Here is a 27,046-nt window from a genome sequence, read left to right on the forward strand (position 1 = left end):
AAGGTGCTGGATGTAAACTGGTAGCAAATCTCTGGAAGAGTGGCCATTGGCTTAGAGTTCTAGAATCCTGGGGTGTCTGGGCTGCAAGAAACCTTCAGAACCCTTCTGTCCCGGTACTCACGCGCCCATCGGGACACTGAGGCTGCAGCAGGGCCGGTGTGACTCTGTTCATTTCAGGGCACTCAGCTGGGTGTGGGCCTGGGGCAGTGGATAGAAGCCCTGCCCTGGAATTTCAGGGGCCATGCTGACTTTGCTCCCTCCTCAAGGAGGAGCATGGGGGCAGTTAGGCACCTCTGCTTCTAGGAGGGGGAACTGTCTGGGGTCTGGATCAGGAACTGGGGCAAGGGGACACTTTTCTAAAAGGGGCAAGTAATGGAGGGAGGCAAGGAGTCCCAGAGCAGGGAGGGGGAGACATGGCCCTGCTGAGAAGCCCCGTCTGAGGGGACACCACCTTGCGCTGGATGGCCTGGGTGGAGGGGGTCCCAGCCTTGCCCTGGGAACCCCAGGCGGGGGTCCCAAAGCAGAGGAGTGGGATGGCTGCTATCCTCCCCCATCCACGGGAGAAAGGTTGGTGGCAAAGCGGCAGCTGAAATCCTGACTCAGAGCTACCGGCACCCTTGGCGGGGCCTTGTGGCCTAATACCAGAGGACCCCTGGTGGCCACGAGCTGCTAGTGCAGGGAGGAGATGGAAGCAAGGGCAGCGGGCAGAGAGGATCTGGGCTAGGAAGGGTGGGAGGCGCAGATGGGGCAGCACCTCACCCCCACCCCGCCGGGGGCACCACCTCCATCTCTTCCCCCAGTTCAAAGACTTTGGGAAGAAGGTCCTTTCCCCGGGAGGGAGGGGGAAGAATAAGGCTGGCCTGGAGGTTGACTGGGAAACGGGCCTCCCCTGCCCTCCCAATTGCCTTGGGATCTGTGTCTCCCTAGCTCTTCCGACCAGCCCCTCAGGACACCCCTAGAGGCTTAGGCCACAGGCTGGCCTTTCGAGAGGGACTGGTTTGGACGGAGCTCCACCTGATGAGGGGAGCAATGTGCAGTGACCAGAGATGGTGCTGACTGTGGCGCTGATGTAGTGGCTCTGTCCGGGGGTTGTGGCAATGGTCATGGAGAGAGCAGTGTGGGGGTGGCTGCTGACATTCAGGTTGAGAATGGTGACAATGATTGCGGATTAATGTTTGGTGGTGACAGCGATGACACCCTGCTGGAGCCTCCTGGGAGGAAGCTGAGAAAAGCAGACGGTTGGACCAGATGCTGGGCTTGGGCAGCAAAGGCATTAGTGGACTGCTAAGATGATAAATGTATATAGTATTGGATATTCAGGCGGACCCAAAGAAGATTTTGCATTCAGAGTGGACCACAAGTTATGAAAAAGAAGCAAGGGGCTGGGAGGCATAAACATCCTGGTAGAGAAGGACCCTGAAGTAATCTCCCTGAGGTCATTCCTCCAAGATTCTGTATTTCATTCTAGGGAGGCCCCCTATGGGTATCTGGCCAAAGGTCTCAGAAGAAGAGGGACTGTTGTCACTTTAAGATGGGAGATGAAGCAGCTAAAGGGGCCATTTCCATCAGCTTATGGAAAACAAAATCTAAATATGCGACTGGGATGTCCTCACTGTCACCAAGTCAAAGGAGGATGCATGGAGGATGTGAATGTGGATGGAATGGCTGAGGACAGCTCCACAGGGTAAATGGTGGTCTGGACCTCACTTTCAAACCCTTGGCTCTTCTCCCATCCCCTCCCTCAGCGTCTCTCAGAACAGAGTACCCCTGAGGAGACTCGACAAATCCAACCTGGGCAGTTCAAACTGGCCCTTCCCACGTCCGCCAACCTCTGATCCTCTTGGATGGGGTCCAGAGTCTGTGCCTCTGACTCTGTCTCTTGCCCATCACTCATTCCATCTTCCATCCAACCCGCCCACCCACTCTCATCCACCTATCCATGCATCACCCTTCTAATTGCACGGCCCACCCCATCTCTTCAGCCCTCCACTCATGCGCCATCCATCCATCTATGCACCTACCCTGCCCATCCTCAGCCGCCTCTTTCCTCCATCCATCCACCCACCCTCCACCCTTCCATCTACCGTCCCACCCGTCTCTCTAGGCATCTGTCCATCCACCCAGCCTCCGGAGCACCTCCTCAATCTACACCCACTTACCTCATCCACCCTTCCACACATCCCATCCTCTCATGGACCTCTGTGCATTGTTCACGCACAACCCCATATAACTTCCTTCCCTCCATCCATCTGCCCTCTGTCTACCCATGCATCCCCCTGTCCACCTATCCACCCATCCATTTATCCAGCCGGCCAGCGGCAGCCACTCCTCGGCTCCTGGGAGAGGCAGAGGGCTGAGACCCAACTCTTGGTTTTCCTGCTGCATGGGGCAGGAGCTGGGCTTTCCTCGGTGTGCGCGCTTGTGTGCGTTTTACCCGTGCCCCCAACCCCGTTATCTCTCTCCCCTCCCCCACACCCCGCCCCCCGCTCGCGCTCCCCTCTAATGTGTGATCTGGAAGCTCTATAAAGCCTGATGTAATCCGTAATGCAGTCTCTGGCTCCCGATTCGGGATCCAGTTTCAGAGAGGGAGAGATTGGGGAGCGCCGGCAGCCCGGTGGGGGGAAGCAGCTCGCCTCTCTCCTCCTCCTTCTCCTCGTCCTCGGCCTCCTCCTCCTCCTCCCCGCGCCGCCCCGCCCCCGGCTCGGCTCGGCTCGGCTCGCCCCCCCCCCCCCCAGGAAGGGGAAAAAAGGCGAGAGGAGCGGGGCAGGCGACAGGAGCGGAGCGGCGGCGGCGGCCGGAGAGGGAGCGGCGGGCGCAGGCGGCGGCGGGCGCGGCGTTGGCGGCGGCCCCGGCGGAGCGAGCGTGGAGCCGGCGAGCCGGGAACACAGGCGGCCGCGCCGCGTCCTGGCCGGGCCCGGGCCCGCGCGCTCCGCATCGCCCGCAGCCCGGGCATCCGGACCTCCCCGGCGCCCGGGGGGCGCCGGCAGGCGGGGGGAGGGGAGGGGGCCTGCGCGCGCCGGCGGGTGCGCTCCCGGGGACGTCGCTGCTAGGCCTGGAGCGGGCCGGGGGCGACGGAGGCAGGAGGACCCCCCCGTCCGCCCGGACGCCCGGCTCGGCCGCCGGCGACGCGCGGCGCTCCTGGGTATTTGCAACTCGCCGGATCAAGTCTTCGCCAGCGGGGCCGCTGCTGCCGGGAAGGTAAGGAAGGCTCCGGCGCGCGGCTGGGGGCTGGGGGCGCGGCGAGAGGGGGTGCAGCGAGGGTGGGAGGGGGCCGGGGGAGGGGCGGACGCCCGGACTTCTTAACTTCGCCGTTTGGAGCTTCGCAGCTCCGAGGTTTGCGCTCGGAGCACCGGAGTTTGGACCCCCCTCTCCCCCCGCCCCCTGCCTCCTCCAGCGGCCGCGACGGAATCTGGCAGGTCTCCGCGCGCCCGCATTGGGAGGCTGAGGAGGGGGCGACCTGGACGTGGGAGAGGCTCCTCGGCGCTGCTCACCTGCCCCCAGTCCACACACACGCAGCCTGGCCGGGGTGGCAGGCCAGGCTGGGGAAGACACCCCCTCCCCGTCATAGGCACAGACCCAGGGCAGGCTGGGGAAGGCGTTCCCGTTGTGTCCTCACCACATACGGACGCTGGCAGGGGCCTCAGGGAGCCCCAGATGTCCCCACAGCCACACGCAGACCCAGGTAGGTTCAGGAGGGACACCCCAGTGTGTCCCCCTTCCCCTCATCATAGCCAGAGCCCCTACAGACATTGTAGGGGCCCGAGATGTCCTCCCCCACGCACAGTGCCTCCCTCGAAGCCTCACGGTAGACCCGGCACTGGCGGTGGACACTCCCCGGAGGTTCTCTTATCCCCAGATCGGGCGGAGGGCTACCCTAGCGCCCGTCCGCCCCCCTCCACACACACGAAAGCCCTGACTCGTTCCGTTCTCAGCTTCTTTTCCGCTCGCTCGGACAGGCCGCGCGGATAAGCCGCTCCGAACTTTGGGTCGGCCCTGTGCCCTCTCCGCGGGAAGCGGGGAGGCCAGGCGCCGGGCACTCCTCGGTCCCCATTCCCAGCGGGCGGAGGCCGCCGGCCCTCCGCGGCCGCCGCGCTCGCTTGGAGCCGCGCGGAGCTGCCTCGAGGAATGAGCCTGGCCCCCGCCCCCTCCCGGGCAGGCTGGGGCTCTGGGCCCGGCCGGGTGCCCTCTCCCACTAGTCTCCGCGGCCCCCTGGGCAGGGCAGAACGCGTCTCGGGCCTGCCTCGGGAGGGGGCGGCGGAGCTGAAAATCGCCGCGAAGCAAGGTGGCCAGGAAGGCTCGTCAGAGGATGCGGCTCCCAGCCCCAGTACCTCTGCCGGGCCGCGGCGGCTCCTGCTGGGGTCACTTCCCAGGCAGCCTAGAGAAAGCGCCCGTTCAGGCACCCAAACCCCGGCCCGCTGGGCACCTTACCCTCCCCACTTTTATTTTCGGCTTCCAAGTTTCTTGGAGCGCAGGGAGGCAGGATGGGACCGGACGAGTCCTAACCCGCCCCTCCTTCAGCACCCTTTCCCTCCGCGCGCTCCCCAACACGTCCCATTCCCCCGGGTCTGGGTCGAGGATTCCTTAGCGGCAACTACCGAGGAGTTGAAAGGTGTGCAGGTGTGTGGGTGGGCAGGGGGCGCGCACCCACGCCCCAGAGGAGCGGATTGGCAAACGTGGTGGGGAGGGAGCCGGGAGGTCTGCGCTCCCAACCCACCTTCGGGACCTACGGGGACCCCCAGTGCCTTCCGCCACTACACAGACACACGCCCCCTACGAGCAGCGGCCGCGCGGGCGGGGTGGAGAGGGCAAACGGGAGGCTGGGGTCCCTTTTCACATCCGGAGGTGGCACACGGTGTATCTGGGGTCTGAGGAGGCGGCCAGAGCGTCTCCTAGAACCCGAAGCCTTCCATTTCTTGGCGACCCCCGCCGCCGCGGAGGCAGCGAGGGAGGTCGAGGGAGAGAGCCGCTCCCTCACTACCGCAGGCGGCAGCGAAACTCTGCGTCCCGACGCCCGGGTGCCGCCGGGTCCTGCTTTGAGTACCCGAGCAAGGTCAAGCAGGCGAAGGAAGGGGCGGGGGCTCCTGGGCGCGCCCCCGCCCGTGCAGAGTCGGGGCCTTGGGAGGGGGTGTGGGCCGCCCACCGAGTCAGCCCCGAGAGCCCGCTGCCCGCGCCCGGTCCCCGGAGGCGGACGTTGCGCGCGTTCCGGGATCCCGGAGCGCCCCGCGCCCGGCCCGGTGCCCTTCCTCCCGGCTAGCTTGCTGGCGCTCGGCGCTGCTTTCAGACTTGTTGCTCCTGGATGCGGGGGACGGGGGGGGGGCCGGCCTGGGATCACCGGAGCCCGGGCGGCGGGGGGCCGAGCGCGAGGCCGGCGGGAATGCGCCAGGGCGGCGCGCGGCTCCGCGGGCGGGCGCGGCGCGGAGGCTCGAGCAGGGAGTTTGCCGCCTCCGATCCCGGAGAAGGGCGCTTGTCCCCGCCACGCTCCCGCGCGGGGGCGGAAAAGACGATTCGTCGCCCTCGGCATAACGCCGGTCTCCTCCAGACCCTGGGCCGGGAGGGGACGCAGCCAAGTTGTCGAGCCCTCCCTTGTCCGGCTCCGGCCCCTCTCGGACCTCTGTGGCCGCGTCCGTGAAATGGGGGCGAGGGTGGGGGTCTCGGAGCCCTTCCGGCTCAGGCCCTCGGCGCTCGTCCCGATGTCCAGCGTGCTGGGCCCGCAGCGTGCTGGGTCTGCGGCGTCCCGACCGGCCGGGTCCGGAGGCAGCTGGGCGCCTGCGGACGCGCGGCCGCGGGGACGGGCACGAGGCGGACCCGGCAAAGCCAGACGAGCAGCGGGGCTCGAGCAACCTCCCGTGGAGTCCTCGCCCCCCTGGCCGGCCCGCCCGGTCCGGCCCCGCCTCCGGAACGAGTCCTGGGGCCCAAGCCCGCCCCCTGGGGACGCCTCCAGCTCAGGCAGGGGCGGCGGGCGCAGGGCTGCGGTGGCGGTGGCGGAGGGCGGCGCGCTGTCGCGTTCGGCCGAGAGAGGGCGCCCGCGCCGCCGGCCGCCTGCCCGCCCCTTCCGTCTCTTCCGTGGCCCAGGCGCCCGCCCCATCCTGGGCAGCCCTGGCCGCCCCCGCCCTCTCGCCGGTGCCGCCGGTCCCTCCGCTCCCGCGTCTGGGCGGGAGCGCTGTGACCTGTGTCTCTCCACGCTCGCCTGGCCCCCGGACCTCCGTGCCCTGTGCACGGGCGTGAGGAGCATGTTTGTGTACATGTGTGCTACGCGTGCAGGTGTGTGTCCGGCCGGCAGGCTGGCGGCATGTGTGGGCAGGCACGCAAACTGCCACGTGTGTGTGTGTGGCGCGGAGCGGGTCTGTGTGGATGTGCGCCCTGGATGGCAGTATTTAACCGCACCACATTTTACCTGTGGCAGGTCCTGTAACTGGCTGTGTGCAAGAGGTGGACCCTTGGGAGTAAAGCTCTAACCCCGCCCCCCAAACCTCAAACCTGGAGGGTTTTGTTAACTCTATCCGAGCCAGCAAACCCACACTATCCCATTGTCCTCTGGAACCCTCTGGCCTCCAGCCTCCACGGCTGCAGCTGCGCCATCGGTCAGAGCTGTGATTTCTGTGTAAACACACACGGCCTGGATACCCTTGTGCACAGCTTGCACGCACACACATACTGTATGTGTGGGTGCCCACGTGTACACACTCGCACTAGTGGTGCAGCCCCGACGAGGAAGAGGGCATGCCCCCCACCCGGTGTGAAGGCTGGTGGGAATACGGGAGGAAGGAGACCCTGCTCGGCTCAGTGAATGGACCCTGGGGGTGGAAGGCAGCAGCCTGCAGGAGCCCAGAGGTGGGGCTCCCCGAGAACCCTCCACGGGGAAGTGGCAGCTAAGCTGGGAGAAGAGCAGTGGTGGTGGTGACGATGAGGAGGGTCTCAGTATGGGACCAGCCATGCAAAGGCCCTGTGGCAGGTGTGAGGCGTAGACAGGAGCTGGAAAAGAGGTGAATGGCAGGACCAGGGCTTCAGAGGGAGCGGGGCCAGACCGCAGATCCCTGTAGGCCTCGGGCTATGTCCTGGGAGTGGTGGGGGCCACGGGGGGGTGTAAACAGAGGTGATCACTTGGCCTGATGGACACGCCAAAGATAGCGGGTGCTCCTAGGGGCAGCCAGGTTGCATGGGGCTGCCCCGCCCACAACTGCGCTGGACTCCAGACTTCACTTGTCACCACAGAACAGCCATCACCCTGATACCACCTGAGAGCCCCATCAGTGCGCACCACAAACAGCCCACGGCACAGCACAGAACGCGAGCGTGCGCTGCCCTGGAGTCTGGGCCCCGAGGTGGACATTCATGTCCGGGGACATGGTGTCGCTCCGAGGACCCTGGGGCTGCAGGGCACCGGGAGAGCCCCTCTTCCCACCCACTGCCCATTTACGGTTGTTGGAAAAGTAAGGCCAGAGAGGGGAAGAGCTTCCCATTGGAACTTTGATTCCAGGCCTTTGCCTCCGCGCAGCTGCAGGCGACAGAGGCACAAGGCCCGCCCCCTGCAGGGCGGGGCTTCGCAGGGAGACCCCAGGGCCTGTGGCCTCAGCTGAGTGTAAACCCCTGGGTTCAGATCTCTTAGGGAGCCGTCCCTGCGTCCCAGTGTCCTCCTGGCTCCCAGGGTAGGGGAGGACGGGCGCCGCCGGGGAAAGCACACCGCGGGCGGGAGGGTGCCGCCCTGGGGGGCGGGGCTGCCAGTGCAGGTCTCGGGGAGGGCCCAGTTGTCCCAGAGGGATGCGAGTGCCTTCAGAACACAGAGAGCGCTGTCCCTGCTCCCCGCCAGAGCCCTGACCGTTTGGGTCCCAGCGCGCAGGGGCGCCTCCGGAAAGCCTTCCACGCACACACGTGCACACCTGCACACATTCACCCCGTACATGGCGACCCTCCCTGCTGCCGCGCACACGCTCCCTCACGCACTGCACACGCGTGTGCATAGGTGCCCCCGCGCACGCACACTGGTCCCTCCGCAGTCCTGTCCCGGTCTTGGGGTCCACCTCCCCGGCGCTCACCGTGGGCTGCAGGTTGGCTTGCCCTTTCTCCTCCGGGCCCGCCCTCTGCCACCCTCGCTCACCTCGGCCGTCCTGGAGAGAGGGGAGAGGGCGCCCCGTGGGTCTCGGGGAGGCCCAGGTCCGGAGCCTTGATACCTCTGGGCACCAGGTACCAAGGTACGTCTTGGGACGGCCAGTCCTGCCACAGCTGCTGGCACCATTAGGGTGGGTACAGGGGACGTCAGGAGCCAGGAGACCTGGGTTTCCTGAAGCACGTCCAGGCTAAGCACCCCCTTCCTCTGTTGTCATCCCCCCTCTCCCCACTCCATGCTGTCAGGACCTCTGCGTCCCCACCTGGCCAGGCTTATCCGGGACGTCCCTGGGACCTCAGTGTTGTCTGCCGGCCGCCAGGGCCCTTCCTGACCGCCTCTTCCGATCTTGTCACCGTCCTCACACCCTTCCCGTGTGGCCTTGGACAGGTGACCTTGGATGAGCCCCCCTTCCTGGGAACCTCAGGCACGGATCCTGGTGTGGGGTGTGGGTGGGCATCACTTGTAGGCCAGCCGCTGAGCGGGCGTGGAAGGTGTGTCTCCCTCTCTGGGAACAGGGGCTTAATCTGGGTACCGAGCAGGGGGACACAGAGGGGAGAGGGCAGTGACGTATGTCACACCCAGAATTTTAGGAGCCTCCCCTCCTCAGGAGAGTTCCCCGCTCCGGGGGTTGCCCCAGTTGATGGGGCAGACGCTCTCACTGTCCCCGCCTGGGACTCTCCAGAGAGCGTGTCTGTGTGCACGCGAGGGCATCGTGTGCGTGTGTATGCAACCACGTGTGTGCATGCCCGGGGCGCAGGACGCAGTGGAGCTCAGAGCGGGAGGGGTCCGGCAGGCTCAGGTAAGGCTTCTAGGACAGCCATCTGGCCCGTGTCCTGAAGGACAGGTGGGTGTCTGCTGGGCAGGGGCCAGGGCAGCGGGGGCAGCCCGGGAGCTTGAGGGCACGGGGTGTCTTCAAGGCCTACAGGTGGTTTGGGGTAACAGGCTCCTGGGCAAGAAGAGGTGTGATGAGGGTGAGGGTGTGCACGGGGAGGCCTGGAGCAGAGCCAGAGGGCCCTCCCTCCACCCCCCAGCAGTGGACCTTCCGGGGCACCTTTCTTTTTCCTCCTGGGGAGCTCTGCCTGGCCTCCGGCCAGATTCCCCTGGCAGCCCCTGTGCCCAGGCAGGCAGGTAGGCAGGGGAAGGAGGCCTCCCTGCCGGCAGCCCCGCCCCGCCCAGGCGGCCCCTCCCGCCCCGGGGGATACCTCACTGTCAAGCTCCACCTTTCTGCTGTGAGTGGAACATGGCCGGGGCCTCCTTGGGGGAGGCCTGGGGTGCGCCACACGCCAGTCAGGAGGGCTGGGGGCAGGATCTCCGAGCGGCGCCCCCAGCTCTGCTCATGAACGGAGGCTCTGCCTGTCGGCCTGACCTGCCACGGCCCAGGAGGGCGGCCCCCGCTGGGCGGTCAGGTGCCCCCGGGGGGCCTCCCCTGCGTGTTCTCCCAGCCCCACCCGGCCGCCGGCTCCGAGCCGCGGATGCCCACGCGCCCCTCCCCCAGTGCAGCCTTCCCCAGGACACACAGGCGGGCACTGTTCAGAGTGCCGGGCGGGACAACAGAGCGCCTTTTGTGGCTGGTGTCGGGGGATGCCATTGGCGGCCTGGGGTGGGTGGGGAGGGATGGAGGCAGGGCCTGGGTCAGGCCTGTGTGTTGGACAGTTGCGGTGGGGTGGTGGGGGGGTGGTGGTGGGGGGGGAATCCCACGGACTGAGGTGAGGCTGGAGGCTTCTGGAGGCTGATGGGTGGGCATCCAGCCCACGCCCCTGAGGCGCCCAGGGCTTCTGATCGAGGCCAGGGGCTGGATGGTCCCCCGTGCGCAGATACGTCTGGGACGGTGGTGGGAGGAGGGCGCGTCACCCCTCAGCGGGCGGCGACCCTGCCAGCTGTGAAGTGGGGCCGCTGCTGCTCCTGCCTCCTGGGGTCCCGTGTGCGGTCAGCGCTCAGTAACCAGCCACCGTCTCCCTCTCTCGTCGCCGTGACTCCAGATCCCCGTCCTCCGCCTGCCGTGGTCGGCTCTCTGGGGTCCCCCACCCCTCACCCCGAGGCCACCCTGCAGGCTCTGAGAGGCCGCGTGGTAGGTTCGGGGCAGAGGCTGGCCAAAGGGGTGGGGGCCAGACACCAGGAGGGTTTCCCTGCAGCAGGGCAGTTTGGCCCTGAGAAGGTGATGGGAGAGGCGGGGGCCTGAGGGGGCTTGGGTGCTAATTGGCCACCGTCCTTGGGACCCCAAGATGGGCAGGGGGTGATGGATGCCGCAATGACCCAGGTTGGGATATGGGAACCCGAGGACCAGACAGGGGGCCTGCAGCCCCAGGGAGACAGTCCCCCCGTGAGCACCTCTGGAGAGGAGCGACCCGCAGCCTCGCTGGACCCCGGCCCCGAGGCCAGGAGCCTCCTCCAGGCCCCTCACCTGTGGTCGCCAGGCTTGTAGAGTTTGACCCCCAGCGGAGGCCTGGGCGCTGGGTGTGGCCGAGGGGAGCAGGCGTGAGCCAGCCCGGGGGAGCCACAGCCCCAGTCACCTGCACCCAGTGTGGAGCCGGCCTTCTGCCGGCCTGGCCCTTCTCTGAGGCCCTGCCTTGGCCTCCGTGGGGCTCCGTCCTGGCCATGGGCTCCCCCTCCAGGCAAGCACTCCTCTCCCAGCCCCAGTCCCTGTCCCACTGCCCTGCGCGTCCCATGATTAAACGCTGAGCCCTCCTCCTGCTGGGAGCCTTGCACAAGCGTGCTGCTACACGTGTGCGTGTGTGCGTCTGCAGACACAGTGCAGGCACGCACACACATGTGCGCCCACAGAGACGTAGGTGTTTGCACACGCACGTGCGTGCACATGTACGGGCACACGTCTACTCCCCCCAGCTCAGCGAGGGTCCCCACCGCCTATGGCCCACATGCTCAAGCTACAGGCCTGGTCACCTCCATGACCCTGTTTGTCCTCTGACCACCCTCCCAGCCCAGACACCACACAAGCCTCCCCCCGGCTCTCCCTGCCTGTGCCCCCTCCCCCATCAGAGGAATCCCCCAGTGAAGGTCGACGCTGTCCCCCTCATCCCGGGACCCTTCCCCAGCACTGCCCCCTCCAGGACACTATCCCTGGGTGCCAGGTGGGGTCAGGGGCTCCCCTGCACTCCCCACCCCGTCTCAGCTCTGCTTGCCCGGGCCTGGGATGGATTCAACTGGGCGGCCTCCACCACGGCTGTGTGACCTGGGGCCTGACACGGGCGTCCCCCGGACCAAGGCTAGAGGGGACCTCTGAGCCGTTTATCCAAGGCCTTGTTGGAGGGTTACAGGCAGGCAGTTAATGGGGATGGAGAGGCCTCAGCCTCTGGAAAGCACCTGTGGGTCTGTTGGGGGCGGGGCGGAGGGCAGGGTGTGGGGTGCGGGCAGGTGGAGGGTGAGTGACCGCTGGCAGGCACGGGAGCTGTCCGTGCTGACGGCCTGGGCCTCCTGCCCAGCTCTGCCCCGAGACCCAGCCAGAAGAGGCAGGGCCAGGCCAGTTCTGTGGCACTCAGACTCGGAGCTGGGGCAGCGTTCTGGCCAGCAGAGCCCTGCCCAAGGCCCGGGAGGCGTAGAGGAGGCCTGGCCCCTGGTGGCCCCAGTGGTCGGCGCTGTGGAACCCTGTGTGAACACCCCATGGGCGGGCCCTGCTAGGCCGTCTCCTGGCCCCAGGAGCCTGTCGAAGGCTCATAGCAGAGCCTCAGTCCCGGGGGTGAGGCGTCCTGAGCTGCCACTTAGCCCCTGTCCCCATGGGCGCCTCCCCAGGGTCCAGGCCAGCAGCGTCGCCTCCACATCGCAGCGCCCAGCCGGGGCCGGGGCCGCTCTCTTCTGCGTCCTGCACATCCTTGCCCTGCCTCCTTCCTCGCCCCCAGGCCAAGCCCTGTGCTGCCGCCCTTCTACGGGGCAGTTCTGAACGGGGCGCTGCCCCACACCTCATCCTCGCTTCTCCCTCTCGCCCGCTGTGCGGGACCCTGGGCTGGGCCTCGCTCCCCTGACAGGCCCTCAAGGAGCGGAGTGAGCTGGCGTGGATGAGGGCCAGCCAGCAGGGATGCTAGGAGGGCCCCGGCTCGGCCCAGCTCCCGCGGGCCCTGGGACAGGGGCAGGATCAGGGCCGGTTCTGCCGGGCCTAGGGCAGTGCCAGCTCTCAGAGGGCAGGGGCTTTGTGCGGCAGACCTGGGCCCAGACCCTGCCTCAGGCGCCCAGCACCAGCAAGCCCCCACCAGGGTTGTTCGTCTGTGGCCCCCACGTGCCCGTCCGCACAACCGCGCCATAGCAGGGGCCCCAGGATTGCTCCTACGGAGACAGAGTGCCCCGCGCAGGATCGAGCCCAACATTGGTCCCCTCCCCGCCACGAGCCCTGCTTCTCCTGTGCTTTCCCTCCACGCTGGGCCTGGCTGGGACGCCCCTCCAGGCCTGCGAGCCCACAGGGTGGTGGAGGCAGCTGTGCAGCCTTGAGGCTGAGTGTCTGAGACACCTGAGGCCGGGTGTGTGCGCCAGGCTGTACCCACATTCCACACGGGAGGGCTGTGGCGTGGGCCGCCAGGGGCTGGGGTGGGGAGGGGAGAGTGCGGGCCCGGCCTGGGCCGTCTCAGGACCGGGCAGGCCCCTCTGGGGGAAGGTGCTGTGTTTTGGGGTGGCCTTGACCCCAGGTCAAGGGGGATGAGTCAGAAGGAGTCGGCTGTCGCGTGGCGGGGGTCAGGGTGGTGCTGGGGAAACGCCCGACTGTGATCAGGGTTTCTGCTGGGCTTTGCCGACTTCCACCTGGGATTCTCCGGGGCATCGGAGAGGGTTTGTCCCGGGGCTGGGGCCCCAGCTGGGGGCCTGGTGGCTGCATTAGGTCCCAGCCTGGGACCAAGGGAGGGGGCGCTGCAGCCGGGGCTGGGGTTCAGGTGAGGTTTCGGATGCCATGGCCACCCCTGCAGGCAGCCTCCTAGGTCTGGGATTGACTGTGGGACCCTGGCCCCAGCCTCTCGGTTCCCACACATGGCAGTGGGTGGCCAGGGCAGGCGGCTGTGCTATGCTGGCGTCCGAGGCTGGCCCCCGGATGGCCTAGAGGCGCGACCAGAAGAGGGGCTTCCTGGAGGCAGGGGCCAAGTGCAGGGTCTGCATGAGGGGTCTGCAAGTCCTTTCCTCAGGGGACCTGAGCGTTGGCCACTGAAGAGCCCCACAGGGCCGCCCCTGGTGATCCGGAGCCCCTGCCGCGGGTGCCTGCTGCCCCATCTCTGGGTAAACCCGCAGGCCCAGCGCTGACCTCATGCCGGGAGAATGAGGCTGGGAAGTGAGGGCCTTGGCCGAGTCCACGCTGCCATGAGCGGGGCAGCCCGTGTCCAGCCATCCTGGCCAGCCCGAGGCCGCCCACGCCCAGCTCCCTGCTCTGCCGACGAGGCCTGCCAGGAAGGACGCCAGGAGGGGACTGCAGAGCAGTGACCGACCTTGTGTCGCCGGCCAGCTGGGCCCAGGCAGCGAGAAGCAGCGAGTCCCTGTGGGCAGGCGGCTGGCGTGCGCACGGTCGGCGGAGCCGAGGCGCCGGCACCAGGCCAGGCGGGCTGCGGGGGGCTGCCGTGGCTCCCCCCCCTTTGCCCACATGCTCAGCTGCTGCTGCCCGGACGACGCCCAGCAGGGGCTCTGGGGGGAGGGTGGGGAAGCTGAGGTTTAGGCAGAAGGAGCTTTGCAGGGTCCACGTGGAGGCGCGTCAGGACGGGCAGCGTTGGCTCCCCGGGCCCGGGACGGCTCCGCTGTGTCCCTGCTGACCTGGCCCGGGAGCTGCCCCCACCCCAGGTGTGAGCCGGCGGCACGCAGCCAGTGCCCACTCCTGGTGCAGCGCAGGTGACCCCAGGGCCACAAGGTTGGGGTCAATCTGGGGGTGTTCAAGTGTGGGTACTGCCGCCCCCTGCCTGTGACCCCGTCTGAGCCTTGATGTCCTCATCGTGAGATGGGAGGCAGGGAGCGGCCTGGCTAAGTGGGGAGGGGCAGGCCGAAGCCTGGTCCCGGTGGCGGCAGGTGACTCCGGGGCGGGGAGAGGGAGGCTCCCTGGCAGGAACATGGCTGGTGGGCCAAAGGGGGCACCTGAGTGGCTGTGTGAGCAGGAAGGGGGGGCAATAGGAGGTGGGTGGGTGTCACAGTCACAGCCAGAGACCCAGAGACGGGGCACCAATCCTACCCTCACCCCCCAAAAACTGGTCACTCCTGCTGTGACGAAGCAGAAGTGGGAGGGGTCTCTGCGCCTGCCCCGGGCAAGGCCCAGAGGGGCGGGGCTGCAGGGAAGCTGGGCAACGGCAGGAATGACCTGTCTCCTCTGCTCCCCTGCCCTGCTTCCCCTCTGGCTGGGTTTGCAGACGCTTCCCTGAAAGAGGGCTGGAGAGGGGTACGGTCTGAGAGGCCACAGAGGCCCAGGGGCAGCATGGCCTCCGTGGCCACCCCACGGCAGGCGGTCGGGCCCAGAGACCGTGGAGCCACGCCAGGCTGCCCAGCCAGACGGGCACAGCCGAGGCCCCTGTGGCCTGCGGCCCTGGCCAGGGCAGCCCACCGCTTCCTGCTCAGGCTTGGTGGGGGAGGAGGGGCCCCGGCCCCTGGCTCCTGCCCCTGCAGGTGGACATGCTGGCAGGTGGCAGACAGACAGGTGGGCAGAGCAGGTGCCTGAGAGCGAGGCCAGGGCCTATGTCGGGGGCCCAGAGCCCGGGGCGGGCACTGCCCCCAGCGTGCCAAGTCCCAGCCTCCCCCGGGGGCTCACACGAACCCTCTCTGCTCTTTCTCTTCCAGCTGCTGCTGGCGGCCACAGGCAGGCACTGGGGCCCCGGACGTTAGGAGCCGCCCCTGCCCACTCAGTCGCCTGAAGCCGTCTCCTCCTCCTGCCCTCGCTTGAAGGCCCTGCCCCCGGCCCCGGCCCGCTCCGCTCGCTGCTGCCGGACCCTGGCATGTCAAGGCCTGGCTCGCGCCTGCCTGCCCAGCCGGCGGAACCCTGGCGGCCCCGCGAGCTAGGATGAGGGGCCAGGCCGCCGCCCCGGGCGCCCTCTGGATCCTCGGGCCACTGCTGCTGCTGCTGGGGCACCAGGCGGGCCCGGCCGCGGGGACAGACGCGGGGCCCGGGGCCGAGCCGTGCGCCACGCTGGTGCAGGGCAAGTTCTTCGGGTACTTCTCGGCAGCCGCCGTGTTCCCGGCCAACGCCTCGCGCTGCTCCTGGACGCTGCGCAACCCGGACCCGCGCCGCTACACGCTCTACGTGAAGGTGGCCAAGGCGCCCTCCTGCAGCGGCCCCAGCCGCGTCCGCACCTACCAGTTCGACTCCTTCCTGGAGTCCACACGCACCTACCTGGGCGTGGAGAGCTTCGACGAGGTGCTGAGGCTCTGCGACCCCTCGGCGCCCCTGGCCTTCCTGCAGGCCAGCAAGCAATTTCTGCAGATGCAGCGGCAGCGGCCGCCGCAGGACGACGGCCCCGCGCCCCAGGACGGGCCCCCCGGTCCCAGCGACGACTTCGCTGTGGAGTACCTGGTCGTGGGCAACCGCAACCCCAGCCGGGCCGCCTGCCAGATGCTGTGCCGCTGGCTGGACGCCTGTCTGGCTGGCAGCCGCAGCTCACACCCCTGTGGCATCATGCAGACCCCCTGTGCCTGCCTGGGCGGGGACACCGGCGACCCTGCCTCCGGCTCCCTGGTGCCTCGCGGGGATGTCTGCCTGAGGGACGGCGTGGCTGGTGGCCCCGAGAACTGCCTCACCAGCCTGACCCAGGACCGGGGCGGGGATGGCGCTCCAGGTGAGTGACGGCTAGGAGAGGCCCTGGGGTGGCTCTCTGGGCATACGGTGGGTGGGAAGGGTCTTCTCTGCAGGGCTGCCCTGGCCACCGATCCCCCGAGCACTTCGGGGAAGCCAAGTGCAAAGAGAGAAGTTCTCTGCAGGCTCGCTGAGAATGGGCAGCCTGGGTGCTTGCCTCTGGCCCCCAGGGTGCTGGGGTGCCTGCCTCATGGGTGGTGCTTGCTAAGTGCTCAGGGAAGGGAGGGAGGGATGGAGGGAGGGAGGGAAGGAAGGAAGAGCGGGTCTCATTTCTCCCAGGATGAGGGAGTTTTAGATTCCTGGCTGCGGGGAGGGTCCCTCCCGGTCCCTCCCTTTTCGCAGGCAGGACCATTCTCATGGGCCAGCAGGCTGCTGTGGCCTGTGGCCGGGGTCTGCAGGGGCCTCCTGGGACACGGGAGAAAAAGTGAGCAGAGTGGACTCATGTGGTCAAGGAGATGCAGTGTGGGGCTTGCACTTGGTTACAGCCATGCAAACCGTCAAGCAGCAGTTAGTTACCCAGCGCCTGTGAGGTGTTCTAGGCGCCGGGGACACGCAAGGAAGACAAGAAACAACAAAAACAAAACAAAACAAAACAAAAGCCCCGCTCTCGCTCTCGTGGAGCTGCCTTCTGGGTCTGGGCGGTGTTAAACGGCAAAGCACAAGAAACAGGCACGTCAGGTGGTGATGAAGACACCGCAGGGGGAGGGACCCTGGTGGCGGGGCTGCATGTCACCTGGAGGTCAGGGGGCCATGTTCGAGGTTCTGGGAGGGGTGCGGGTGAGCCCCGTGCGGGTCAGAGGGCAGGGCAGGGCAAAGGTGGGGTTGGGCGTGTGCTCAGCTGGTCCCACCTTCTTAGCAGTTTGGGTTCCTCGGTGAGACGGCCACCTGCACAGGAGGGCGCCATCAGTGGAATGGGACACCGAGCGGGCCCCCTGGCATCGGGCAGGAGGGAGACCCTGTGCGTGCTTGGAGCGGGACGCCCAGGGTGTCTCGGGAGGCTGGGGCCGCGTCAGGGGACAGCTCTTCACCGAACGTGGAGTTTGAGACACCAGACAGCGTGCCAGGCGTCCGGGGCCAGGCTGGGCTGGGCGTTCATGCGGGCAGGTCACCATGAGACCAGGTGACATGGTCCAGGGCTCTTGGTGTCTCCGGAGCCAGTAAGGCCGATGGATTCCTCCGAGTGACGTCTGTAAAGGCATCAGAGAAGCTACGTGGGGTTACAGAGGAAACCAGCTATCCTGGAACATGGTTCTATTCATGGGCCCCGGGCCGTGGATCCCAGATTAGAAACCTCCGTGGAGCGGTGAGCATAGCTGGAGGGGATCAGGAGAGGAGGGAAGAGGCAGGCAGCGCCCCGGGAGGTGGAGGCGGTGTGGTGTCCAGGAAGCCGGCAGAAAAGCCCCATCTTCCATCAGTTGTGTCAGGGCCCCCAGCGATGGCGTGGGAGGCTGGGAGGGCTGACCTTCGGGCTGGGCAAGGTAGAGGTCACTGTGACCTTGGCGTGGGCAGACCCCGCAGCGTGGTGGTGGGAGTGGTCCTCAGGGTGTGGCAGGGAGGAGGATGGAGCAGAGATGCCGGGTCGGCGGCTAGTTTGGGAGGTGGGCGGATACAGGAGGACCAGTGGGGCAGCGGCCTGGCCGGACATGTCGCTCAGCCACTCCCCAGTGGTCACCTGCCCCTGAGCCTCAGCGTCTTCGCTGGCAGAGTGCTGAGTGCTTTGAGGGACTCTTCAGTCACCTCAGACCTGATTGCCCTGGGGCCTGGCCCACACTGGAAACCAAAGCGCAAGAGCTGCTCTCTGTTAGCATCTCGGGGCAGTGACCGTGCCGGGTAGATACCTGGTACAGCTGGAGCCGTGTGGAGCTTGCGGGAGAAGGTCAAGGGGACGGGGCTGGTGTGATACATGTGTGGCAAGTGGCAGGAGCTTGTGGTGCTGTGACGTTGGTGCTGGAGGGAGCAGGCCCTGCTGCTGGAGTCGGGTACGGTGGTGGACAGGCCTCCTGGCCGGAGTTTGCATGTTATCATGAGAGCTGAAGGGCCATGGGGGGCTTTAAGCAGAAGGGTGACATCGCTGGGGCTGTACATGCAATGTCTGGCTCAGAGGGGGAATCCGGGGCAGGGACAGGGCACTGCAGGCATCCAGGAGGGAGCAGACGCTGGCCTGGGTGGGAGGAAGCGGGAGGATCTTGGGGGGGGTGGAGCTGACGGACTTGCTGATGCAAATGATGTGGGCGTGGAGGCAGGAGACGGCTGGACCCCTCCCAGGTTTCTGGCCAGGAGTGAGGACCTCGGCCGAGGTGGGGAAGTGGCGGGGAGGACCGGGCTGGGGTGGAAGATCCAGAGGACAGAGCGGGACCTGACCGTGACAGGCCCGTGGGTCATCTGGTGGGAATGTCGTTTGAGAGGGAGCCTGGGACCTGGCGCCCCAGGATAGGACCAGGTCAGGTTCAAATCCCAGCCCGCCCCACACTCGCTGTGTCCCCGGGCCTTGTCTTTCAAATGGAAAGAGTAAAAAGTCTTCTTTTCTTGATTGTTATGAGGAATGAGAACTGGGGTGAAAGTGTTTCTAAGCAGAAGCAACGTCAGTGACGAAATGCCACTATCTGTGTTTACTATGAGGTAGAGGATCTGGAGGGCTTGGGGGGCAAAGAGGCAGACTGGAGGAGCGGAGCTGTTTGGAGACCACAGCTGGGTGCTTCGGGCTTGCACAGAGATTCTGAGAATGGGCATGTTTGGAACTGGTGCTGGAAAGGGGTGGGCAGGCGTGCGTGTGTGTGTGCATGTCCTCATGCGCCCATGTGCATGTGTGTGTGCCGTGTGTTACGTGAGCATGTGTGTGTTCGTGCATCCATGTGTACACGTATGCGTGCGTGCATGTGTGTGTACACACGGCATGTATTATGTGTTCACATGCACGTTGCCAGTATGTGTGCTGTGCGTGCACGGTGTGTGTGTGCGTGTGTGCAGTGCATCGGGCATGTGTGTGAGTCTGTGCATGAGTGTATGGTTGGTGTATACATGTGTGCGTGCCTGTGTGCAGTGCGTCGTGTTTGTGCGCGTGTGCATGTGAGCGTGTGCAGGTGTGCACTTGTGGTATGTACTTGCTGTGTGTATGTGTGTGTTAGGCTGGCTCTGTGCGAGCCGATTTCAGCAATCCTGACAAAGCGGAAGTCCAGGCTACGAGGCAGGGCTGGCAGTCTCGTGGAAGACAGTTCGGAGGGCATGAGGGCTGGGGCTGCCACCATGAAGCGAGGAGCTCGACTCTGCGGGGCGGGGGGCACGGGACATGGTCGCCCAGGCCCACAGGCAGCTCAGACCCCGTGCCCATGCCCTGGACTCAGAAGGTCCTGATGCTTCTGAGACCTTGGGAGTAAACCTGATCTTAGTAGTGGCAGTAGCCGCGTTCTGCGTTTTCCTTTGTGCAGGAAGCACCCACATCTTAACCAGTTAGCTCTTGCCAGTTGCCCAGAGATGGCTCCCCAGCGAGGCACCTGCCTCCCTGCCCAAGGCCTTTGCGTGGGCTGCTCCCTGGCCTGGAACGCCCTCCCCGCGTGCCCGCAGGGTCCCTCCCTCGAGTGCTTGCCCGGATAGCACCTTCTCAAGACGCCCTGGCCCTGCTGCGGAAAGCGGCAGCAGCCGCAGCCCTGCTGTCGCCTCACTCTCTCTCCCTCTCCCTCTTTCTCTCTCTTCCCACACGGTATCGCCTGTGAGCACTGGAGAATTTCCTGTGTCCTTATTCTCCGCCCCTGCCAGGATGTACCCACCACAGGGCAGGGGAGTTTGCCCTGCTCTCTGACGAAGCCCCGTGTGTGGACCAGTACCTGGCACACAGCAGGCCCTTGATTAATTCTTGTTGAGTGGAAGGAGGCACAGAGACGTTAAGGCAGCAGCCAGGGTCACACAGCTTGTAAGGGGGAGACAGAGAGCAGAGCCAGCTCTTGGTCACCTGGTGGTCCTGCCTGGGGCTTCTCCTGCAAGAAGGAGAGGATGTGTGTGTGTGTGTTCATGTGTGCGTAGGGGTGGGGTGGTATACGGACCAGAGAGGTCCAGCAGTAATTCAGAAGACACACAGCAGATCCAGACCCCGTATCTTGCCTGCCGAGCCTGTGCCCAGGGAGCTGCGTCCCCTCACGCATGCCAGGGGAGGCTGGGTCAGGCGCGTCCCTCCATAGCCACGGAGCCGGAGCCGGAGCAAGCAGGAGGCCCAGGCCAGCCCGTGGCCCATTTTCAGCCCTGCCCCCGCCCGGCCTGTCCAAATGCCACATGGCCACGTCACGCATCCGACTGGCAAGCGTTCCTCAGGCCAGAGCAACTGTTCCCTCTCCCCTGCCCCGCCGGCTGCCCCTCTGCGCTGCCTGCCTGCTCCCGCGTGCTCTCGGGCTGTCCCTCCTTCCCCCTCCCAGAGTCTCTCTGCGTTTTTCTGCCTCTGGTGAGATGTGCCGTTTCTCTCAAGGGTTGTTTTAAATATTCACGTTTTAATTAAAGAATTTTATTGCAGAAGTGACATGTAAGATAATGAAGAAGCCGCATCCTGAGGGCTGGGGGTGAGCGTGCGTGTGTCTCCTTGTGTGTGTGTCCCTGTGTGTGTGTGCCCATGTGCCCCCTCCATATGCCTGCATGGGGCGGGGGGTGGGGGGTGGGCTGGAGCCTGAGCGTGTGAGTGTGTGACATCCCGGGCATGTGCTGGGCCGCGATGCCGGCCTGGGGGCCGTGACCTGCCCAAGGCCACACGCCAGGGGAGATGCCGAGCGCTCCACCCGCCTCCTCCAGGCCCCTCGCCTCTCAGCTGGGGCGCCCCTGCCCTGAAAACCCCCCCCCAAGGGATTTGGAGTCTTTCCAACCCTAAATGCCCCACAACTTCCCTCAGGGGGAGGCTGCGAGCCCTCTCTGGGGCCTGCAGGTTGTGGAGGGGAGCTGGGCTGGGGGGAGGGACGAGTGGGGAATCCCAGGGGGAAGGGCGTGTCTCTGGAGTTTGGGGGCAACTGGGCGCTTGGGGGTGGGGAGCAGGGTCGGGGTGGGAGTAGGAAGGGTTAGGGCCTCCCTGCCAGGACTGGGTTTGTCATCCCAGCCAGGGGAGCTGCGCTTTTGCACAAGGGGCAATTTAGAAAAATCTGGAAAACAAGGTTTCAGGCTCCATTGTAGACAGCCCCCATTCCAGATGGAAATAGCAAGATGTGACCCCATGAAAACAATAAGTACGCACGGGGCATCACCCACAGAGGAACTGCCACGAGCGGCCAGAGCTCACCCCACACCACCCGGTGGCCAGGGAGACTGGAAGCTGTGGCCCTGCTGGGGTCCCACTTCCCTAAAAGGTGGGGAGAAGCGCTGTCGGCCGTATAGCCAAGGCTGAGGGAGGAGAAGAGACCTGCCCAGGTCATCCAGCGCCGAAGGGCAAAGCCAGGTGGGACCCAGCCCTTCGAGCTTGTAACGGGCACCCTTCTTAGGGGGCACCTGCCTGGCTCAGGGAAAGCAGCATTGAGAAAGTGAGCAACCCCGCAGACGGGGCCAAGTCGCCCCTCAGCTTCCCTTCTGTGAAAACAGGGATGGCACAGCTCCTGCTCATAGGGTCTTGGCGCCTCTGCCACGCTTGGAGGAGACCCCCTTGTCCTCCTTCTCTGGCAAGTGGCCCCATGGGCAGTGGGCACGGCTCTCAGCCCGTCCTGAGATCCAGGGGTGCCTGCGGCAGCTGGGCAGACTGCTGGTCACTCGGGCCCCGATAGTGGGAGCTGCAGGCCTTGGTGAAGGATGCACCAGGTCTGGACCTGTGGAGCCAGGGGCGCTGTGGACTGGGGATTGGGTTGGAGAGGGGCTTCAGGGAGCTGTCCAGTTTCCCTGTGGTCCTCGTTTGCACATCCATGTAGGGGGCTGAGAGGAGGAGCCTGCATGCCGCAGTACACACCTTCACTCGGTGGGGGGTAGGGGTCCGCACAGGGGCTGGACTTCGCCGAGGTGGATGTGCACGGAACCCGGCCTGACGGTCGGGGAAGGGGCGGGGCGGGAATGGGCAGGGGCTGACCCCCCAGCCGGGTGCTGCCTGACCTGCTAGACTGGGGAGACCTCTGCTGGAGGAGATGGGAAGTGCACCGCTCCCCTCCTCCAAAGGGGACCCAGGAGGCGGGAAGGCCCAGCGGGAAGAGGGCCTCCCCCCCAGCGCCCTCATCCCAGCTGACTGAGGGCGCAGGGACCAGGGAGGCCATGGCCTGAAGGCTGGGGCACCGGGGTGGGAAGGGGGCCAGGAGCCCCCCTCTCCGTGTGCTCTCTCTCCTGGGCGGCCAAGGCTGCCTGGCGGCCATTAATTGGCTCTATTCATCCCTTAATGAGATGGAAATGAGGCTTCCAGACAGAGGGGGCATTGAGCCCGGGAAGAATGGCGGCTTCTTTCCGGGCCTGGAGGGGCAGCCCACCCCCCAGCCTTGCCCACTCCTCTGCTGCCCCCTCAAAGCCCACCCGGCCCAGGAGCACCGTGGCCACCCAGGAAAGGGTGGCCTGAGTTCCCCTGTGCCCAGCTCTGCGGGCCCCAGGAGCCCTGCCTGGGTAATTCCCTGGTCGTGGCTGCATTTGCTTGACAAACATTTATCAGGTGTCAGCCGTGCGGGGGACACACGTTAAAAATAAAAATGATAACAAAGATAGCAGCTACCATTAACCGAGTGTTCATCGGTGGTGGGAGTGCGGCCAAGGTCGGATCGGTCCGTGACTGGGATCAGGGCTCAGTATGTGACAGGGGATCAGGGATCCTGTGTCCAGGATCAGAAGGCAATCTGTGAAGAGGATTAAGGCCCAGTGTGTGGTCAGGGTCAGGGCTAGGCCTGGGGGGCAGTCTGTGCTCTGAGCCAGTGGACCCCCTGCCTGGCCTCTCCCGATATGACCCCTCCTCTCCTCCCCCTCCCCCCACCACATCCCCACCCCCTGGGTCACCAAGGTAACCAGCCCTGAAATTGTGGGTGTTTTGGCAGCGGAGGCCTAACCTGAGTCTATCCTGAAAGACTGAGCTCTGCGGCAGTTGCCATGGGAACCAAGTGGCATCCCGCGATTAGCCAGCATGGACACCCTCTCTCTCCCACCCACTTCCAGCTTCCGCGTCACTCAGGCTTCCGCGCGGGGGCTGGGCTGGGGCAGCAAGGGGGGCCAGGCAGGACGTGTCCACTTTGTCCCTGCCGGCAGGCCTGTCTCCCTGGACTCCAGGCCTCCCTGTTCCTTTGTCTCAGTATGACGGGACAGGGTGGCTTCAGCAGGTGAGACCACTGAGGCCTGGAGTGCCAGGCTGGGGGTGGTCCTGGCGGGCAGCCTCTGCCTGGGGGGCAGTGTAGGGGGAGCGCTTGGAATCTGATCATGGGTCCAGTCCCAGCTCCTCTCCTTGTCCGTCCGGTGGGTAACTTGGCCTCCCTGTCTGCACCTGCCAGGTGAGCGTGGTTGCGGGGCTGATGGTCCCCAGAGTGAAGGCACCTAGAGTGGCAGCAGTGAGGGCCCCATATCTGCGCAGCCTCAGGGCCGAGCCGCTCACCAGTCCTGCCCACCAGTCCTGCCGTGTGCACCTGGGGGCTCCCCACCCCCTCCCCCGGGGCCCTGGCCTGTTTGTCTCTCACCCCCAGGGCATGGACATTTCTGTCCACAAGGAAGTCGTATTTGTGTAGCGTCCTCCATACTTCTGGTTCTTACTCAGCCCTGGGGACCCTGGCGCCTGTCTTCTGAGGCTCGGGCCTCCATGCCTCCTCAACTCTAGGGCAGATCCTCCTTCCGGGGGGGGGGGGGGAATCGCCAGCCCCTGACTGTCTGGACCACCCCTCTTTGAGCCTCAGTTTGCTCTGCTGTAAGTGGGGTGAGCACTTGGTTCCTGGGTGGACTGGGACTCGAGGTTCCTGAGGCATCTGGCACGGAGTGGGGGAGACAGGGGTGGGGGAGTCAGTACTCGCCTGCCCAGGATGCCGCCCTGAGAGCCGGCCTTGAGGGAAGCAACCGTCCTTGAAGGGTGTATGGGCCGGGTCCAACAACCTGGGCGATTCCTGCTCGGCCCCCTCGTAACTGGGGGAGTACGCGCATCCCGTCACTAGGGCAGGCCTCGATCTTCCCATCTGAACAATGGGAGCAGAGAGGCCTCCCTTGTGGGAGCACAAGCCGTCACGCCCAGACCCAGGAAGGGGCTCAGAACCGGGCCCCTCGGCCCCCTGAAGCGAGGGTCCCTGCAAAGCTCAGTCGGGCTCCCACAGAGTGAGAAGCTCCTCCCTGGGCCGCCGCTGCACGGCTAGGAACCAAGTGTTACTGCGCGTGCGCGAGGGGCAGAGCCGGGTCCACGCCCACCCCCAGACGACAGCGATTAAGGTCCGAGCCGGCCCCCGCTACGGGTCCCTGTCTGGGTGCGTCGGCCCGCCCACCTGCCCCACCCACCTGCGTGACCCACCAGCATGGCAAGTCTGGAGGACAGGAGGCTTGACTTCTGTGTGCCCTTGGCCCGTTGATGCTCTTCGTCTCTGGGCTCAGGGGGAAGTGAGACGTATGGGAGGGTGGGTTCTGCAAGGGGAGAGAAGATTCCTCAAGGGCTTGGGGGCGTGGAGGGAGAAATGAGCCCCGCCTTCCAAACCGGGGAAATTGGGCTCCCTCCCCCGCCTCCCGTTCATTTGCTTCCGGCGCCCCCTGCTGGTCGGTTCCCAGCACAGGCGCAGGGACCACTGGGAGGGGCTCTGGCACCTTTCAAGCGGCCCTCCACAGACCAGAGCACCTGGACGCCCAAGTTGCTGCCAATCAGAGTTCTCTGGGATCGACTCCGACCCCAGTGACGCCCACACCTGTCGTCGCCCAGCCATTTCTTGCCATTTACCCTCACAGGTGTAAGTCCTAGGAAGTAGTGCCCTCGTCCTCTGGCGAGGGGTGTGAGGCCAGGGCAGGGTGGACTTAACCATCCCATGGTCGTGGGTGCTGGGGCCACCATGTGAACCTGGCCTTTCGGCTCCAGTGCCCACCCTCCAGGATCTGCACAGTCCTCATTCCCACCCTATGTGCTCCCCAGATAAGCCAGCCTCCAGGAGGCATCAGGGACGCTCCTGCTGGGCCAGGTGTGACCTGCCCTCGGCCAGCCTGGCTCCTCTGCTCCAGCCCCGGGTGAGCAGGCAGCATGGGGCAGTGGCCCAGCTCTAGTGCAGCTCCCAGTGCTGGGCCTTGGCAATGCCATCTCCTCGCCTCCTCATACATGGGTGCCGTGTCGGGGGGCTGGCTGTGTGCAGGGTGCCTGGCGCAAAGTAGGTGCTCGGTGAGGCTGCGTGCCCTTGTTGAGTCTGCCCTGACCCTGCTATGCTGGGAGTGTAGGGGCCCCGGGGTTCTCCAGGACAAATGGGGTGGCGGCACCAGAGTCCCTCGAGGCAGGAGTGATCTGGGCACCTTAAGTGTGGCCTTTGAACAGAAAGCCTGGATGAAGCGGCCCCTTCCTGAGCGAATCAGTGCAGCCTCCAGCTCTGGCCCAAGATGTGTGGCCTCCCTGCTTCTCACCCCTCAATGGCTCCCCAGTACTTTGAGGCTGTCCCTCTTAGTGTCCTTGGTGGCACTGGGGCCACCAAGGGGCTCAGAACTTCAGGGGCACGAGGTCATGATGGTTGGGGGGATGGGGCCGGGATGGAGAAGACCCTTGAGAGGGCTGAAGGAGGGTGGCCATAGGGGCCTGGAGGCCCTCAGCAGCCAGTGTCTGCTGGGTCTGGGGGACGCTCCGTCTGGTGGGGCCCTGGGTGTGAGACCCCACTCGGCTACCAGGGGTGGGACCTCGGTCACCTCTGGTGTCCCTGCGGGAGCTGGGGGAATGAGCACATGGGTCATGGCAGGGGATGGGGGGATGAGCAAACTGAGGCTCAGAGGATACTGGACTGAGGACCATGGGGAGGGGGTTCAGCAGGGCGCGAGGCTCGGTGCCAGGCAGGAGAGCCCCTCTGCCCCCAGCCCATCACCCGGCCCTCGATATAAGGCAGCCCTTGGGGTGGGCAGGGGTGTCATTCATTCATTCATTCATTCATTCTCCAGACCCAGCTGGGGCTCCAGCTCTGTGTCCAGCCCCACACTGGGGACCTGGATTCAAAGCCAGTGGAGACCCTGGCCCAGGTGCCTGTAGACAGAGCCGGAGAGCACAGAGACTCCAGAGAGAAGTGGGGTGGGCCCCGGACCACAACTTACCTGGCACCTCTGCCCCTCCCGGCCCTGTCGGCCTCTGCTTCACACTCCATCACCAACCCCGTCCAGGCCCACACTTGCCTCCTAGCTGACCCTCCAGGGTGCTAGGCTGGTTCCGACGCGGAGGCCTCTTCGCAGGGGCTGCTGTGCCCCAGATCCCTGCCTGGGAGACCCCTAGAGGTCACTCCCCGAAAGACACCGCAGCCCTTTGCCCCTGGCCCTGACCCCTGCCCTCTGGTCCCCACCAGGCGGCTGGAAGCTGTGGTCCCTGTGGGGCGAGTGCACGCGGGACTGCGGGGGAGGCCTGCAGACGCGGACGCGCACCTGCCTGCCCGCACCGGGCATTGAAGGCGGCGGCTGCGAGGGGGTGCTGGAGGAGGGCCGCCTGTGCAACCGCAAGGCCTGCGGCCGTGAGTGCGCGGACAGGCGGGTCCCGGGCGGAGCCGGGGGAGGGAGGGGCTCGGGGCGGGGTCAGGTGGAGGCAGGAACCAGGACTGGGCCGGGCCGGGCGGGGAAAAGGGCGGGGAGGGGCGGGCAGGGCCTGGCCAGGTGAGGGAGGGAGGGAGGGCGCTCGGGGCGGGGCCGGGCCAGGCAAGGCCTGGGCTACGAGGGGCGGGACCTGGGACAGGGGCGGGGTCAGAGGGTGGAGCCTTCCAGGGGCGGGACCAGTAGAAGTAAGGGCCCAGGAGGAAGGGTGGGACCCGGTGTTAGGACTGGATGGGCCTTTCTTAGCAACTGTGGATTGGGAATTCTGGGGTGCACGTGGAAAGCCGGCTGAGGGGCTTGTTCCGCCACCGCCATCCCTAGCCCTGGCCAGACCCGACTGTCCCAGCCGGATGCTGCCTCCAGGATGTATTTCTTTAATAAGGCTCTCTAATGACCTCATGCATATTTTAGCTGCTTCCATAAAATTAAATCAAGTTATAATGAGATTGTCATTCTTCGGGTTGTTTTTTCCCCGACGAACTTTCCTGGGGAGAGGAGCTCATCTCCGAAGCCTGGAGAGGGCCCTGGGGTGTCGGGGCTGGGCCGCGGGGGGC

The 27,046-nt window shown here is 65.9% G+C and overlaps 2 protein-coding genes across 8 annotated transcripts in view; one reads left to right on the forward strand and one right to left on the reverse strand.

The window, feature by feature from the left end:
• Positions 1–2,520: 2,520 nt before the first annotated feature.
• On the reverse strand, positions 2,521–6,085 carry LOC138414318 (basic proline-rich protein-like). Its single transcript, XM_069541557.1, has 2 exons — positions 4,775–6,085; positions 2,521–3,228 (listed from the first exon to the last, which is right to left on the reverse strand). Exons 1-2 carry the CDS (start codon positions 6,083–6,085, stop codon positions 2,521–2,523), a joined length of 2,019 nt encoding a protein of 672 aa, XP_069397658.1.
• Positions 3,056–27,046, forward strand: part of ADGRB1 (adhesion G protein-coupled receptor B1) — an 82,768-nt gene continuing 58,777 nt past the window's right edge. For 6 of the 7 annotated variants that reach the window (XM_059995258.1, XM_059995259.1, XM_059995260.1 and 3 more), the window contains exons 1-3: positions 3,056–3,198; positions 14,846–15,837; positions 26,255–26,416. In XM_059995258.1, coding sequence (XP_059851241.1) covers positions 15,066–15,837; positions 26,255–26,416 — 934 coding nt within the window. In that variant the 5' untranslated portion in view covers positions 3,056–3,198; positions 14,846–15,065. The remainder of the gene's footprint in view (positions 3,199–14,845; positions 15,838–26,254; positions 26,417–27,046) is intronic. The other variant, XM_059995264.1, reaches the window with a different exon arrangement.

Source organism: Delphinus delphis, chromosome 17 (assembly GCF_949987515.2).
Source record: "Delphinus delphis chromosome 17, mDelDel1.2, whole genome shotgun sequence".
Classification (NCBI taxonomy): Eukaryota; Metazoa; Chordata; class Mammalia; order Artiodactyla; family Delphinidae; genus Delphinus; species Delphinus delphis.

Bases quoted from the DNA above. Each gene is read 5' to 3' on its own strand.
- LOC138414318 (XM_069541557.1), bottom strand. From the start codon at position 6,085: ATGGGGCGGGCGCCTGGGCCACGGAAGAGACGGAAGGGGCGGGCAGGC. The intron at 3,229-4,774 runs GTAGGGGGCGTG...CCGCGCCCCCAG, and splicing joins CGCCCGCGCGGCCGCTGCTC to CCCCCAGCCGCGCGCCGGAG.